The sequence below is a fragment of the Heterostelium album genome (genome assembly GCF_000004825.1).
Source record: "Heterostelium album PN500 unplaced genomic scaffold PPL_scaffold10, whole genome shotgun sequence".
NCBI classification, from domain to species: Eukaryota; Evosea; class Eumycetozoa; order Acytosteliales; family Acytosteliaceae; genus Heterostelium; species Heterostelium album.
In genome coordinates, this window is record NW_008805072.1 from 37,034 (window position 1) to 52,251 (window position 15,218).

At 34.9% G+C, this 15,218-nt stretch overlaps 2 protein-coding genes across 2 annotated transcripts; one reads left to right on the forward strand and one right to left on the reverse strand.

The window, feature by feature from the left end:
- Positions 1-409: 409 nt before the first annotated feature.
- On the reverse strand, positions 410-9,179 carry PPL_12048 (leucine-rich repeat-containing protein; the record flags this gene model as incomplete). Its single annotated transcript, XM_020582793.1, has 5 exons — positions 410-7,774; positions 8,126-8,246; positions 8,273-8,453; positions 8,562-8,790; positions 8,901-9,179. 5 exons carry the CDS (start codon positions 9,177-9,179, stop codon positions 410-412), a joined length of 8,175 nt encoding a protein of 2,724 aa, XP_020429574.1.
- A 505-nt stretch (positions 9,180-9,684) lies between these two features.
- PPL_12049 (uncharacterized protein) lies at positions 9,685-14,574 on the forward strand (the record flags this gene model as incomplete). The annotated part of the gene is made up of 5 exons (XM_020582794.1): positions 9,685-9,692; positions 10,110-10,128; positions 10,610-10,659; positions 12,140-12,275; positions 14,524-14,574. The coding sequence occupies 5 exons, from the start codon at positions 9,685-9,687 to the stop codon at positions 14,572-14,574; spliced, it is 264 nt and encodes an 87-aa protein (XP_020429575.1).
- Between the last annotated feature and the right edge of the window lie 644 nt (positions 14,575-15,218).

Genomic DNA, 15,218 nt, shown 5'->3' on the forward strand with positions numbered 1-15,218 from the left:
AAAATAATAATATGTGTGTATGCTTAAATAAATAGTGTAAAAGCAATAGAAATGAAACATGTTTGTATTTGAGTATATTTCTAAGTTGTGGTTTTCAACTCTCAAAATATCAAATTTTTTTTTTTTTAGTTATATGAAATAATAATAATTGTAATATAATATAAATATAAAAAATAAATAGAACAGTTAAATGTTTATTGAGCAAGATGATCATTCCGAAGGATATTTGACTATCTTTAAACATTTCTTTGAGTTTGTCATCTGTTTTTACAAGAATATAGCTTTTCAATTTGTCTACGCTTTGGTGCATTCTGATCGGTGAAATTTAATTAAATTTAAGTTTAAAAATATTTGGAATGAAAGATTTTCGGTTTATTTAAATTTATACAAGTATTATATATTATGTTAATTATTTTGAAGATTTGTTAAATTTATCGAAAACAAATGAAACTGTACGTCGTGCATGACTTCTCAATGTTGAGTTACCGGGTGGAGATGTCGATGAGTTGATATTCAAAAGTGTTGAACTGTTTGGATATGATGCTGAAATAGATTCACTTGATGAATTTGAATTACTGGTTGTCGTTGTTGTAGTTGTTGTTAAATTACCATTACTATTATTATTATTGTTATTTAAATTATTATTAGAATTGTTATTGTTGTTGTTAAATGATGAAAAAGGTGATGGACTTTGTGTGTCAGATGAAGATGATGAATAAGTTGGTAATCCACCACTGCTATACATGTCAGAGTTGAATGAATTATTGAGAGATCCAGGGTATCCGATGTTCCAGACGGCGATCGTTGAGTCCCACGATCCGCTCCAGACTTGCTTCTGTTTGTTTGGACTATTTACAAATGCGAAACAACTGATGGCATCTTTTTGTTTGCTCTGGTTCTCTGCGACCAGCGAGTAGTCTTTGGCACTCCATATCTTGATGGAGGTATCCCAGCTACCCGACCAGACAAAGTCGCCAACCAGAGTGAGACAAAAGATTCTACTGGAGTGTGCATTGATCGTTGTGATGTTCTGGCCGGACTGAGCACCCCACACTCGGATGGTGCCGTCACTCGAACAAGTCCAGATGGTACTGTCGACTTCGATGATCGAGTGAATCGCTTTCTCATGGCCTTTTATCATTTGAGTGACTCGCTGTGAGTTGATGTCGATTCGCACCAGGTTGTTGTTGAGTGCCACCCATACGTCTTGGTCGCGCTTCAGTATCGCCTCGACCGGACCCGACTCTAGAGTGATCTTGCCTTTGTATTTAACCTTCTTTTTGATATCCCAGATGTGAATGACATTGATGATTGATCCTGCCCAGACAGTGTGTCCAACACTTGCAAAACAAGTCGGTGAGTGGCCGTTGAATGTCTTTACCAGAGCAAATGTTTCCGAGTTCCAAATCGATACGTTGTTATCGGCCGAACCACTCCATACTGTGTTCATATAGTTGTAGAGACAGTGAATACGACGAGAATGAGCTTTAAAGGAATGTACTTTTTCACCAGTGTCTTTGTTCCATACGGAAATGGTTCCACTTCCGGTACCTGCCCAGATGTTGTTGGCAGCAATCACCATACATTGGATGGATCCTTCACCGATATTCAACTCTTGTTTAAAGACATTGTAGAAAGGTTGAATCGATACAGAATTTCTCTTGGTATTATGGTAGAAGTTCTTCTTTTCCGCTTCCTTGGGAATGGTTAGAGTTGCACCAATCTTGGCGGCTTTCTCACCACCGTGCTGGTCGGTACTGTTGCTGTTGGTCGTTGGAATGGTAGTTGCCAGCGCCTTAAAGAAATTGGATTCCTGTGACATTGTGATGAGATTATCCAGACTCTTGTCCATGCCAACAATTTGGCTAGAATCAAGAGTGGCTACACTACTGTTACTCTGAGACATTGTGTTGTTTGTCGAAGTGGTAAACAAAGTATGATTTGTTGTTCCGGTTGATGTTGCCATAGCTGAAGTTGTAGTCATAGTAGAAGTAATAGAAGAAGCTATATCTTCAGAGGTTGTTGTATTCTTTCTTGATGTTGTTCCAACGCTATTGGTTTCATTAGCTAGATACTCGGCAGTGGAGTTCTTTCTTGAGGAACTGCTGCCACCAACTGTGAACTCTTGATCGAGTAACTCACTTACTTCGCTGCTAGTACTGGCGTGCTTACGATGTGAACGAAGAGTACGACGTTTCTCGGCTGTGTTGTTTGGTTCCGTCAATTGGAGATTGGGGAACATCTCTGACACCATCGCCATGATACGGTCTTCGACTTCCGAGAATGAAGGACGGCTGTTTGGATCGTTTTGCCAACAGTCGCGAATTAGCTGTGCATACGCCGAAGGACAATCGTCGGGAATCGGTGGACGTTCGCCACTGACCACCTTGTCCTCGAGCAAACTCATGAATCCAAGGTCTCCAAAGAAATCCTGGTAGGTAAGCAACTCCCACAAGATAACACCGAATGCATAGACGTCGCTCTGTGTCGAAGCTTCCTGTTTCTCGATGACCTCGGGTGCCAGCCAGACTGGATTCTCCACACCTCTGTTGGTGATAGTGTGTTGGAGTCCGGACAAACCGAAATCCACTACTTTGGCAATGACGGGAGAACGCTCGTCGGTCGACGCCAACAAGATATTTGGCGACTTGAGATCACGATGGATAATGGGTGGTGTCGAACTATGGAGGAATGCCATTCCACTGGAGATGTCGAGTGCAATCTTCAATCGAAGAATCCAGCTCATCTCTTGGTTCGGTTGATGAAGGAATTGGTAGAGATTGCCATTGGGAAGGAACTCGGTGACGATGCACAAGGGATCCAAACACAGACCCTTCAGTTGGACAATGTTGGGATGTTCGAGTGTACTCATAATCCAACACTCACGTCTAAACTCCTTGAAGGCACGTGACAATGAGATGTCATTGATCTCAACACTTCCACCTGGACCGGGCTCAGTGTTGTTCACCGTCTTCAACTTTTTGATGGCGACGACATGTCCTTTCCAACGTCCACGATAGACAAGAGCAGCTCCACCCTCGCCAATCAACTCTTCCAACTTCAACTCGGAATACGATATCTTTGAACCTGTGAAATTGGACATAACCAAATCTGGAACGAGCAACTCTGTTCTCACATGATATTGATTCTGACACTTCAAGTAAGGCAGACCTTTGACTGCAGCATTCTCACAAACCTCCAGCGAGAATTTGAATGGATGACTGTTTTTGTTTTGAATGCAATGAATACAAGGAACGTAGATTTGTGTTGGCAATTGGAATGCATCGTCGAGGAGTGATTGAATCGTTTCGATGACGTCACGCGATAATGAAGCAGACTGCTTTCCACGCACTGTAAAGCTAAGAAGTTTACGGGCGTTCGACAGCTCTATAAAGATCTGCTCGTTCTCATGCTGCAAAAGCATACCGTTACGCCAGTAGCAACGAGCTTCTCCCTTGGCGAAATTCAATATTCTCACCATCAAACGCGAGAAGAAACCGTTTGGAATGAACTCAAACTTGTAGTTTCTTCCGAATTGCTCGGTGTGCACCTTGGGATTGTAGGAAGTCCAGAGCGAGGAGAGAGCGGATGGCCGTTCTGTTGGTAGCAACGAAGGTATCAACGACTGTGCACTCTCATCGATTGTCTGTGAGTATGCTCCACCTTTCTTACTGCCGAGGTTATAGGATATTTCAAACTTCTCCAGTAGGGCAATGAGGTGAGGATGCAAGTTCTCAGGGTAGAGAGGTGGACGCCAGATCTGCTTGAGTGACTTGTGCGAGAGAATACCATCTTTTGCATAGCTATGTTTGGTTGTGATGATCGATGACAACATCACTGTAATCCACTGTGGATCGAGAATAACAAACTGTTTCAAACCAGTCTCCTTGGGGAAGTATACAAGTGAACCAAGTTGATTGAGGAACATTGTTGCACGAAGTAACTCAGCTTCGTCTTTGATCGTGCAAATAGTTCCTAATTGCATAAACTCTGTCCATGAAATTGTCGGAATGATTCGCTTCTTGGTTTCCTCTTTCACCAGATTCTCAAGGAGCATGTAGGAACGTGGTAAACTCTCACCCATGTTTGGCTGTGAGATAACGATTTGCTCCAGAGTTTCACGTAGACTACTGATACCTTTTCCAGTGGTGCAACTCACAAGCTTGATAGCTTTGATCGTTGGGAAACGAGTACAATACTTGTCGATCATCTTCTTCTTGATCGCTTTGGCCGAGGTCTTGTTGGAATCGTCGAGATGCGTACCAACGATGATGATTGGTGCATCTTTGGTTCGGGTGGTGATCGATTGCAACCAGAATTCAACGCGACTTGCTTCCTCCTCCAAGATGATGTTCCAGGCAACCAAGTAGACGGAACGCTCCGACAAGAAGAACTGGTGAGTCGTATAGTAGATCTCCTGACCTGCGAAATCCCAGACACTCAGAGTGACGTCTTGTTTCTTCTTGTAGGGACGGTGGTTTTCGTCGAGCTCTTCAAACTGTGCGGGAATGACCCAGTTGTCAATGTCGATACCATCGGTAGAGATGTTGGGACCGGTCGCTTGTGGTTTCTTCTTCTTGTCTTTGAGTGCTTTGAGGAGTGTCGTCTTTCCGACATTCTCCTGGCCGACAATCATCAGCTTCATACGATAGCATTGCTCTTGTCCTTTGATCAAATCACGTAGATACTCGAGTATCGGTGTTAATCCTTGTGATAGGATCTCGGGTGGCGGTGTCTTGAGTGGATTGGCATCCAAACGCAGCTCGGTAAGCGAAGTGAGCAATCCCATGGTTGGACGCAGTGAAGTGAGTTGATTCGATGACAAATTGAGAACGAGTAGATTCGAGAGTTGTCCAATCGATGCCGGTAGAATATCGAGTTTGTTTTGCTTGAGATTCAGCTCGACGAGATTCACCAAGCTTGAGATATCGCTTGGCAACATCGACATTTGATTCTCACCCATCGACAACACACGCAGGGATATCAATTGACAGATTTCACTTGGCATCAAACTAAACTTGTTGGAATCGAGACTCAGCTTCTCCAGCTGTTTCAAATTGGTCATTGAAACTGGCAGTGCAGTCAACTGATTTTCATTGGCGGCAAACACCTTCAAGCTGGTCAGACTTCCAATGTCGTCTGGCAGATGACTCATATGTGTGCCAGAAAGATCCAGTGCAGTGAGAGTTGGTGCCAAGGAAATGGGTATTCTCGGAACGATTTGGCAGTAAGAAAGGTCGAGTTCTGTCAATGAAAGACGGTCAATTACCTCGGGAATCAAAGCAAACTTGTTACCACGCAACTTTAACACTTGCAGTTGTTTGAAGGAGTTCAAACTACTGGGAAGATCTTCAAAGAGATTGGAACTAAAGTTGATTTCACGCAGATTAACTACGTGTTTGGCAAAGATTCGGATGGTCTCTGCCGATATGTTGACCAGTAGATTCTCCTCGACATTCAAACGCTCGAGATTCACCAGCGAAACAAAACTCATTGGAATGGAATTCAAGTTGTTTCTCGCCAGATTCAAGTCCTTCACGTAATTGAACGAAAGAACTGCAGCGTCTGGAATGTGATAGAGTCGCAGCGATGAGAGATCGAGCTGCTCGTCTCTGGTGGACAATGAGATCTTCTCGTCGAGCAACTCTAGCGCCACCTGTGACTTGAAACAGAATCGATAGAAATACTCGTTCCACATGGCATCTTGGTAGACGCGGTTACACTTGAGGAACGACTTGGCGGGTGGATCGTAAAGCGCGTTGACAAACAGCTGCTGTTGATTGCGCTCAACAAACGACCAGAACGATTTGGTACGTCCGAATATCAGTTCGTCACGCTCACGCAAACTGTTTCCAAGGAACGTACCGAACCGGCAAGTATAGACACTGTCGACCAACGTCAAAAGGTAGTTTTCATTAAACTGAAAAGCCGAAGGGAATTCCTTCCAAAGTTGCCAAACAATAAAGATGAATTGAATAAAAGTCGGAGAGTATTGATCGAGTCCGACTTCCTGTTGTCCTGGCGACCTGACTTTTACCAAGTCGTGTCCACATCGTCGCGCCATTGGATTACTGTAGACCAACCATTCTTTTTCAATGAGAACTTTGAATCCCTCAATGGTACGATAGTAGCCATCGAGGAGCAGCTGTGAAATCGAGGATAGTTGTGTATCGGCATCTTCATTGTTGGCACCCTGTACCAATATCGATTGGCCTTGGTCGACAGAGGTGGCAATCAAGATGGCAGCAGAGAGAATCTGTTTCAGAGGATTCAGCCAGTGGAATCTAATGACATCTGGCCACTTCTTATCGGGATGACCATTGTGCAGTTGTAATAATCGCGAAAACGACTCCTTAACACTGGTGATAGGTGGTAGATTGAGGAATTCAAATTTACAACCAATCATAGTCGATGAATGACTTGCAACAGTTCCAATATCATAAACTGTCAAAAGACTACTCTTTCCATTATCGATAATCGCCCTAATAAAATCGATATCCTCATTACAAGGATTGGGATTAGATAGTTGATTCGATGATAAACTATGTGACGGTGAAAGAGGATGACCTAGACTATTGAATATATTCAAATTTGTGCTAGAAGTAGAGCTACTCATTCCACTATTACTGTTGCTGTTACTGTTGCTACTGCTAGTGTTGTTGTTACTACTGTGACTACTGTTACTGTTGCTGTTGTTACTGCTGTTGCTATTGTTGTTATTGTTAATATTATTATTGCTACCGGATCTCGGGGAGAGTGGAGCGGATGTAGGTGGTGATAAACTGTTGGATGCGTCGTTGGATGGCGATGCAGCGCGTGTAATACAAGCGCGATTAGTTGGATGATGCCAAACCAAGACTGGAAAGCGTAGGGATCGGAACAGCGATGATGCAACAACGATGTTTTGGCTGACGGATTTCGGAATGACCGATGCCGGTGGGTAGCTCATGGTGTTCAGCTTCAACTGCGAGTTGGTGGTGTTGACACACCACTCATCCCAAGACACACCCTGACGGTCAAACTCACCGGGAATCAAACGCTGACAAAAGTTCTCTGAGGCGTCGATGGTGTTCTCCTGCGAGGCGAATGCAAACACCGAGTCGACGGTGGGAGCGCGCACCGACTCGAGCACCGAACGAAACTGTGCGATGTGCGGTGAATTCGCGAGGAATCCGACAATCTTGCAACGGAAATCCTTACAGTAGATCTTGAACGACTCAAACATGGTGCCTGTCTTTATCAGCTTCCAACGATAGATCATCTGTAGTGGTATCTCTGTGTTGTCGTGTGCAGCCAATCGTTGATTCAGCACCGAACTAAATGATATAGATGATGAATTCTGTATATTTCCAGTTGCAGTTGTTGTTGTACTTATAATCGATGTAGATGATTGGCTATTACTATTTGTTATACTATTGTTATTGTTGTTATTGTTATTATTATTTATATCGGATTGTGATTGTGATTGAGTTGGTGTTGGACGTTGTGATAAAAGTGAACCTGCATCACGTAGACTTGATGATGAATATGAAGGTTGAAGAGTTCCATGTGAAGTGGCAGAGTTTGAGTGAAGCGAAGACGACGACGATGACGACGCTGCGTTTCCAGAGTGATTCGGTGAATTTACAAATACAATTCTATAGTTTGTAACCCATATCTCTCCAAGACTAGCAATACTAGGTGGGAAATTACATTTATCTATACAAAATACATTACAAGATGAGAATATAACACGTTCTCCTTCTAACTGTGTAATACCTTTATATGGTGAAAACTAAACGACGACATTCAAACAAACAAACAAACAAAGTGTTAGTTAAATAATAACTGTTTAAACATCTAACGCTAACTAACTAACTAACTAACTAATTAACTATTACTTACCAATAAATAAAGAGGTATATTTTGAATTAGATCGGCAGCAACCTTTTTACAGAGTGTCATCTCTTCGGGAGATAGATCTTTGTTGACTACGAATACTAATTCGGCGGGTGTTGGTGGTGTTGTTGAGAGTGATGAGGTTCGGGTGTTGGGCGAGTCGATGCGACCCAGGATGAACGGTGCTATGATGGTGGCGAGCGTGTCGAGCAGTGCGGGATGTCGCGATGTCAACCGACAGAGAAACAACATGATCTGCTTGAATATGATACGATTCTTTGTGGGAATCTCGTAGAATACATTCGATTTCGACTCGAGTGTCGCTGACTTTAGGAATGTCGTATACAGAGTGTAGGTCAGCGACGTCTCTGTAAAGATATTCTGTAGCAAATACAATATGAAATTACAAAGTATTCTAACGTTGACGCCACCGCCACGTCCGGGCGTAGTAGTCATCATCGCCGCCAAATCATAGGTTTCATTCTGTTTGAAACATCGCAGTAACTCTATACACTCCTGAGTGTACTCTGATCCATAACATTGAAATGAACTAGATATCTCTGAAACACCGCCCTCTGTTAAGTATACATATATATATGTTTATAATAATGAATAAAGTTAGTTTGTTAGTAACTATTTAGTTTAACAATAGTTGAATGTTTGCTTGTTCGTTTGTTAATTACCTTTTGCAAAGTAATTCTCAAGATATGCAACTACATTGAAGAATAACATTGGTACATCGACTTGACCTTCGACATCAGTGATATTTACGAATGCTTTCTCCTCGGATAACTTCATCTCAAGTGTCGACATTGAGAAGAGCGTCTTAAAGATTCCATCCGGTTTCTTTTTCTGCGACAGTTTTGCACTTGCCGGATTTTTCTTTGGTTTTCTTCTCAGCACTAAATCTTCCTAAAAATTTTTGATCAACGAATAAGTTATAGTTACTCAAATTAGTCGATGTTTCGATTTGATTGATTGATTGTTTGTTTGTTTGTTTCAATTGATTGATGATGACATACATTATTTTTTATATTATATGCAGCTAATGATTTATTTAGGTCAGAGAGTATCAGTACTGGTTGATTGTGTAACTTCTGAGAGATCGATAGTTGGTAGAGCATTGCATCGGAGTCGCCACTCGATTTTCCAAATTTGTCGAGAAGCAGACGTGTAACCTCACCAATCTTGGTGGTAGATTCTACTCTGACCACCTTTTTCACTACGTGTCCATCAGTTTGGTGAAATTCAATACCAAGATTCAATCGGTCTGGAACTGCTGCTGCTACTACTGTGGTCATTCCACACTACTCTATATCTCTCTCTTTTCTACTTGATTTTGCAAATGAAATTCAAATTATTCTTCTAATTCTTGTTCTATCTTTCTATCTATACTAATACTAAAATATATTTTATATGTCTTGTCTATCTACTAATCTAATATAATATATCTATCTATTATGTTATGTTATTTTCTTATTTCCTAATGTTTGTTGTAATTTATTTAACTTTATATCTATCTATTATTAATATCTATAAAATATAAAAATAGAATTTAAATTAATAAGTTAACTTTTGTTATTATTGATTGATATTGTTGATATTGATATTATGTTGAACTAAACTATAGCATTTGATTCAATTTAGATTGAGAGTAGTAGTTTAATTATCACTGATTTGTTTTGGATACTCTACCACTTCTCATTGTGTTGTCAAAAATAAAAAAATAAAACAAAAAATTAAACGTTTTTTTTTTAAACTTGTGGTTCAAAAAAAAAAAAAAAAAAATTTGTTTGTTTGAAAAAAATGTTTTGGTTACTCTGAATTCAACAATGAAACTGTGATAATTGTGGTGTGGTATAGTTTTGTCATTCCACATTTATAGAATAGAAAAGAAAGTCATTAATTTACTTACTTATTATATTATTATATGGTCATGTCTCTATCTAGATAATAATAATGCTATTTAAAATTTAAGATAGATTTAAATTTTATTTTATTTTTTAAAAAAAAATATATGTATGTGTTTGTCGACAACTTTAAAAAATATCACATTTTTTCAGCGATATAATTATATCAAAAACATTCTTTATCATAATTTAACTTTTCAAACAAAAAATGGGATTTTTTTGAACATCACCAAAACAATATTTAATTTTTGGCAATTTGTTTTGTTTTTTGCAAATAATTTGTATTTAAAAAATTAAACAAATAGATAATATTTATATCAGTGATACAGATAAACAAAGAGTAAATCTAAAGTCATTATTGTTCATTTATTTTTTAACTAGTTAACCATGCTTTAAAGTAGAAGAAAGATTTTTGTTTTTTTTTTTTTTTTAATTTTGTTGTTATTATTTTAATTTGCTACAGATATTAGTATCTTTTTTAGTTCCTGCAAAATAGTAACCTTTTTCATCATCCTTTAAAAATTACAATAATAAAAAAAAAATCGTGCTCCTCTAAACGAATTTCTGTTTCTCAATTTATTTGCACTTTACCAATGACCAATCATTTTAGTACAAATTATTTTTTTAAAAATTATTATTTTTATCTGTTATAGATTTATTTTTTTTTTTATTTGCTTACAACAAATTATTTTTGTGTGATTCAAACTAAATAATTTTAAACATAGTATCCATTTCATAATTTTTTTACTTTTAAGGTAATTTTGATCTATCAAGATCATTGTGGTTGGTTATGTGTGGAGAGAGTTTTATTTTTTTTATAGGAGTTCTCTTATAATCAATACCCACAAATTTATAAAAACGATGGCTGGTCGTAGATATTTTTTTTGGTGATTGCTGAAACGAAAATTCGATCAATGTTTTCGGATTCAACAAAAAAAACTGAAAAAAAAAACAATTTTTTTGGTTTTTGAACCAGGCGACAGCAAAGAACAGTGGATGTCAACAACAGATTCATCATAATGATATACTCCTTCATTTAGGAAGAGAATGTGAAAAATGGACCCATTGCCTTCAGAAAAATAATTAAAACCATCAACGGATCAAACAACAATCACCCATTCAGAAACGAAAATGTGGTTGATTTGTGATTATGCGTGATGCCTACTACTTTAAAAACAACAATTTAATATTAATGGTTTTTTCTTTGCTCGAGAATTTTAGAAAGTTTCAAAGTAATAGAGAATTTAGAAAACAACAACCACAACAACAACCACTGATGTTTGTCCAATTGGTAACAGGGTCTTAGATTTCTATTGCGGTGATTGATTCGATAGCGAATCAAAAAAAAAAGTATTAAAAATTAAAAAAAAAATATTAAATAAATAAAGAAAAAACACAATTAGGTCCTTTCATTTTTTTAAAATCATTATTCTCAACAAAACATAGATATTGTCTATCTATTAATAATATTTTGTGTATATAAATAGAATTTACTTTAACATTTTTAAATAGTTAGCTTTTTTTAAAAAAAATTAATTTTAATTCTCAAAGTTATTTAGCAATTTTTTTTTTTTACAATTATTTTTGGAATAATAATATTTAAAAATAGGAATAGGAACAACAACAACAAGATATAACATTATTTCAAAGTGAGATTTAATTAAATTAAACCTTTATTTTTTGGTAAGTAAACTTTGACGTTTGGCAATAGGTATTAGGCAACATAGATTCAAAAAGTTAGTTTATTAGCTCGTTAGTTAGTTAAGTTGGTTAGTTACAAATTGTTATTTATATAATTCAAACTATTTCATTTCATTTACTTTAAATTTAATCACCTATAAATAGTAGTTCACATTTCATTCTAAACACCCACCACAAATCTCACAAAACCATCAAAAATTTAACACTTTATATCAAATTTCAATTGTGTGTTCATATTTTTTAAAAAACAAACTATTACTTTACTCGAGATACCTGTCCTTCTGGTATGACAGTAGGTGATTTTAATAATTAATAAATGGCTGATTAGGTTTGATATCAAATAACCCATTGCTTCTATTACAAATTCTATTTCAGTAATGAATAGATTATCCAGGTCTTTTAAAGATTCAAACCCTATTAGGGTGTCGATTTTTCTAATTCCAAAGAGACATGTCATCATAAATAATAATATTATTTCAAACATTCATTCACTTAACATTTTATTTGTCAAGTAAACCAAAAAACAATTTTAACACGTTTAATTGTTAAAATAATAAAAATATTATAATATTGTGATTCTGATGGTGAGAATATAATTTTTGTTGATAATATTCTGATTGTTGTGATTTAAAACAATATTGTTTTAAAAGTACAAGTAAACAATATTCAAGTGAAAAACTGTATAATCAAACATTACAGTCAATAGTCAATCAATCAATAAATCAATCAACAATCTACAAAACTTTATTTATACAAATTCAACACTTCAAATCAAACTTATATTTTGTAAATAAAGGGGAGATAGAGATAATCAAAAAAAATCAATAGTTTTAAAGATTTTATTAACTTTTCTTTAAGATTAAAGGTAAATTTTAAAAATAAATTAAAACACTCCCTGAAAACAAACACTTTATAAAAGTTTTGTTATAATGATATACATCTATACTTCATATCATCTGTTTTGGATCTATTTATCTGATTTCATACACAGTTTTCAGTCTGTTCTTGTTCGTTATTTTATTTTATTTATTTGTTTGTTTATTTCCAAAAAGGAAATAGGATAAATTATAATCCAGTTTTGTGTCTCAAAATATTTGAAAGGACATACATATTTTCAATAATCATTGTGGTGCATCGAATTATCACCAAATCTACATTGCCAATAACTTATAATATATTGTATGATCAAATATTATTATATAACAATTCCATGTATGTATGAAATATTATCTCCTTACCCCAATACTATTTTTAAATATAAATTAATTAAAGTCGTTTGAAAACGACAATAACAATTACAAATTTTAATTTTGCCCAAAATCGATATATCAATCAAGTTTAATCTATAACAACAACCATAACTATCATAAAAAATACATTGGGAGTTGGTTAGGTTAACTAAGTTTGAAATTGATCAAAATTTCGTGATTAGATTTATCAGAATATTGAGTTGTTGATCAACTCCACACAACACTCTTATTTTATCATTCATTACTCATACTCCTAATCACCTAATCCACAAAAAGTGTTATTATTAAAATAAATTTATCTTTCCAAATTAAGTAATATATGGAGCCTACACCATTTAATTGCTTCCATTCATTCATATAGATTTTTAAATAACCTCACAACATTCCATTCACTCCTCTCTATCCAAATTGATTATCTCCTCTTTTATTATTATTATTCTTATTTACTTCTTCTAAAATAAAAAATAATATATAACATCGGTGATGTTATATATTCATCAGGCAAGAATAAGATTGTACCTTCTTCTATTTTAATGTTTCCAATAGATTTAAAAAATATTAAAGAAGAGAGTAATCATTATTTATTCTTTGTTGTTAATTTGTGCTTTTAAATCAATCATTATACCTCCCTCCAATCAACCACAACTACCACTACCACTTCTAAATACATAGACATCATTTTACCAGGGGGTTAACACACATACAATATTTCATAAGTTTGTGTGTTTTGTGAGAAGTGTGGTTTATTTGTTGTTTGTGGCAATCAAAAACACACACAAATCAAATACCCCATGCAACTCCATTATATCTACATATATACATTTTTCTTCTACTTTATTAACAATTGTGATTGTTATCGATATTTTAATAGTAGTATGATATGATAAAATTTTAAATTAATTTAAACTATTGAATCATTGTTTTATTATTGTTTTTACTTCTCCTACTTGACACCGACATGTTGGTATATTTTTATTTATTTTTTCCATATAATTTTTTAGTTAGTTTGTTTTGTATTGTTACAGTGTTTATGATAAAATTATAATTAAAAACAGCAAATAATAATCATCATTTTTCTTTTCGTGTATAACAATCAATTCAATCCAAGTCAATTGAATCACAATCATATTAATATATAGGAATATAATAGAAATTTTTTAATAATTTCAGGTTTTAATCTAATCAAATCAAAATCAAAATCAACATTTGATTATTTTATAAAAAAAATATTTATTTCTAATTTTTGATAATAGTTTGCATTTGGTATGTGGTAAGCATAGCTACTACTGATTTACAAGATTATTTTGGCAGAGCTTCTACCTCCTACTCCTACTTTTTATTTCCTTTTTTTGTTTTTTCTTTCCTATTTATTATTTTTATTTTATTTTTTTGTCAATCTTCCATATTGACATTAATTCCAAAAACCAACTCAACTAAACTAAACTCAACCACCAATTACAACTCCTTGCCATATAACTTACTAGTTATTCACAACAAAATAGCAACATACAACTTTATGATTACTCCAACCCAACCAAATTCATATGTTATCGAATTGCAATAATCCAATTGGACAATATAATATCATATTTTTTACCTCTAAATTCATATCACTCCTAACACATCACATATAATATCAGCTCATCAAAGCCAATAGAAAAAAAACTCTAAATTTTATACAAACACACCTCTCACTCAAACTCAACACACTCGCACTCCCACTCAAACTCACACCCCCAATCCAACAGACAATAAGAAAGACAGACAAATAAAGATATATATAGGCACTAATTCAACTACTCAACTCATCTCACGATTATATGCAAAACACTTAAGTTATCGTTATAGTATAACTCATAAATATACAAAGAGACAGGTGGGTTCTACCACAACCCCAAAAACAAATACAAAAACAAAAAATAATTATTTATAATCATATAAATCAAAAAATCTTAATCTAATCATCATCATAATCATCATCATCATATAATCTATAAATATGATTCATAAATATTAAATTTATTTTATTTCATTAAATTAATTTAATTTATGAACAAAACAAAAAAACTGTTCAGTAATTAATTACTTCCTAATTTCCAACTAAATTAAGATATATTTAAATTATTTTTTAAAAATAATCATAACAATATCAAAAATCATTTAGTAATCTAATTTGGATTATAAATCTTGTGAAGCATATCACAAACCAACAAACATTTCCTAATTTTAAAACCATATTTCTATTTTTGCCTTTGTCATCGCCAATGAATATTAATTTTTCATTGTTTACGTTTTTAAATTAACCTATTTTTAAATTTATTTATTTATAGTACATAAACAGATTTAACATATTTACTAAATAGTAAATCAATCAGTCAGTCAGTCAATCAGTCATTATTTGTCAGTCAACCAACTAAAAAATCAAATTATTTATTTTTATATAAAAAAATATTAATAGTAAATTAAATAGTCAATTAAT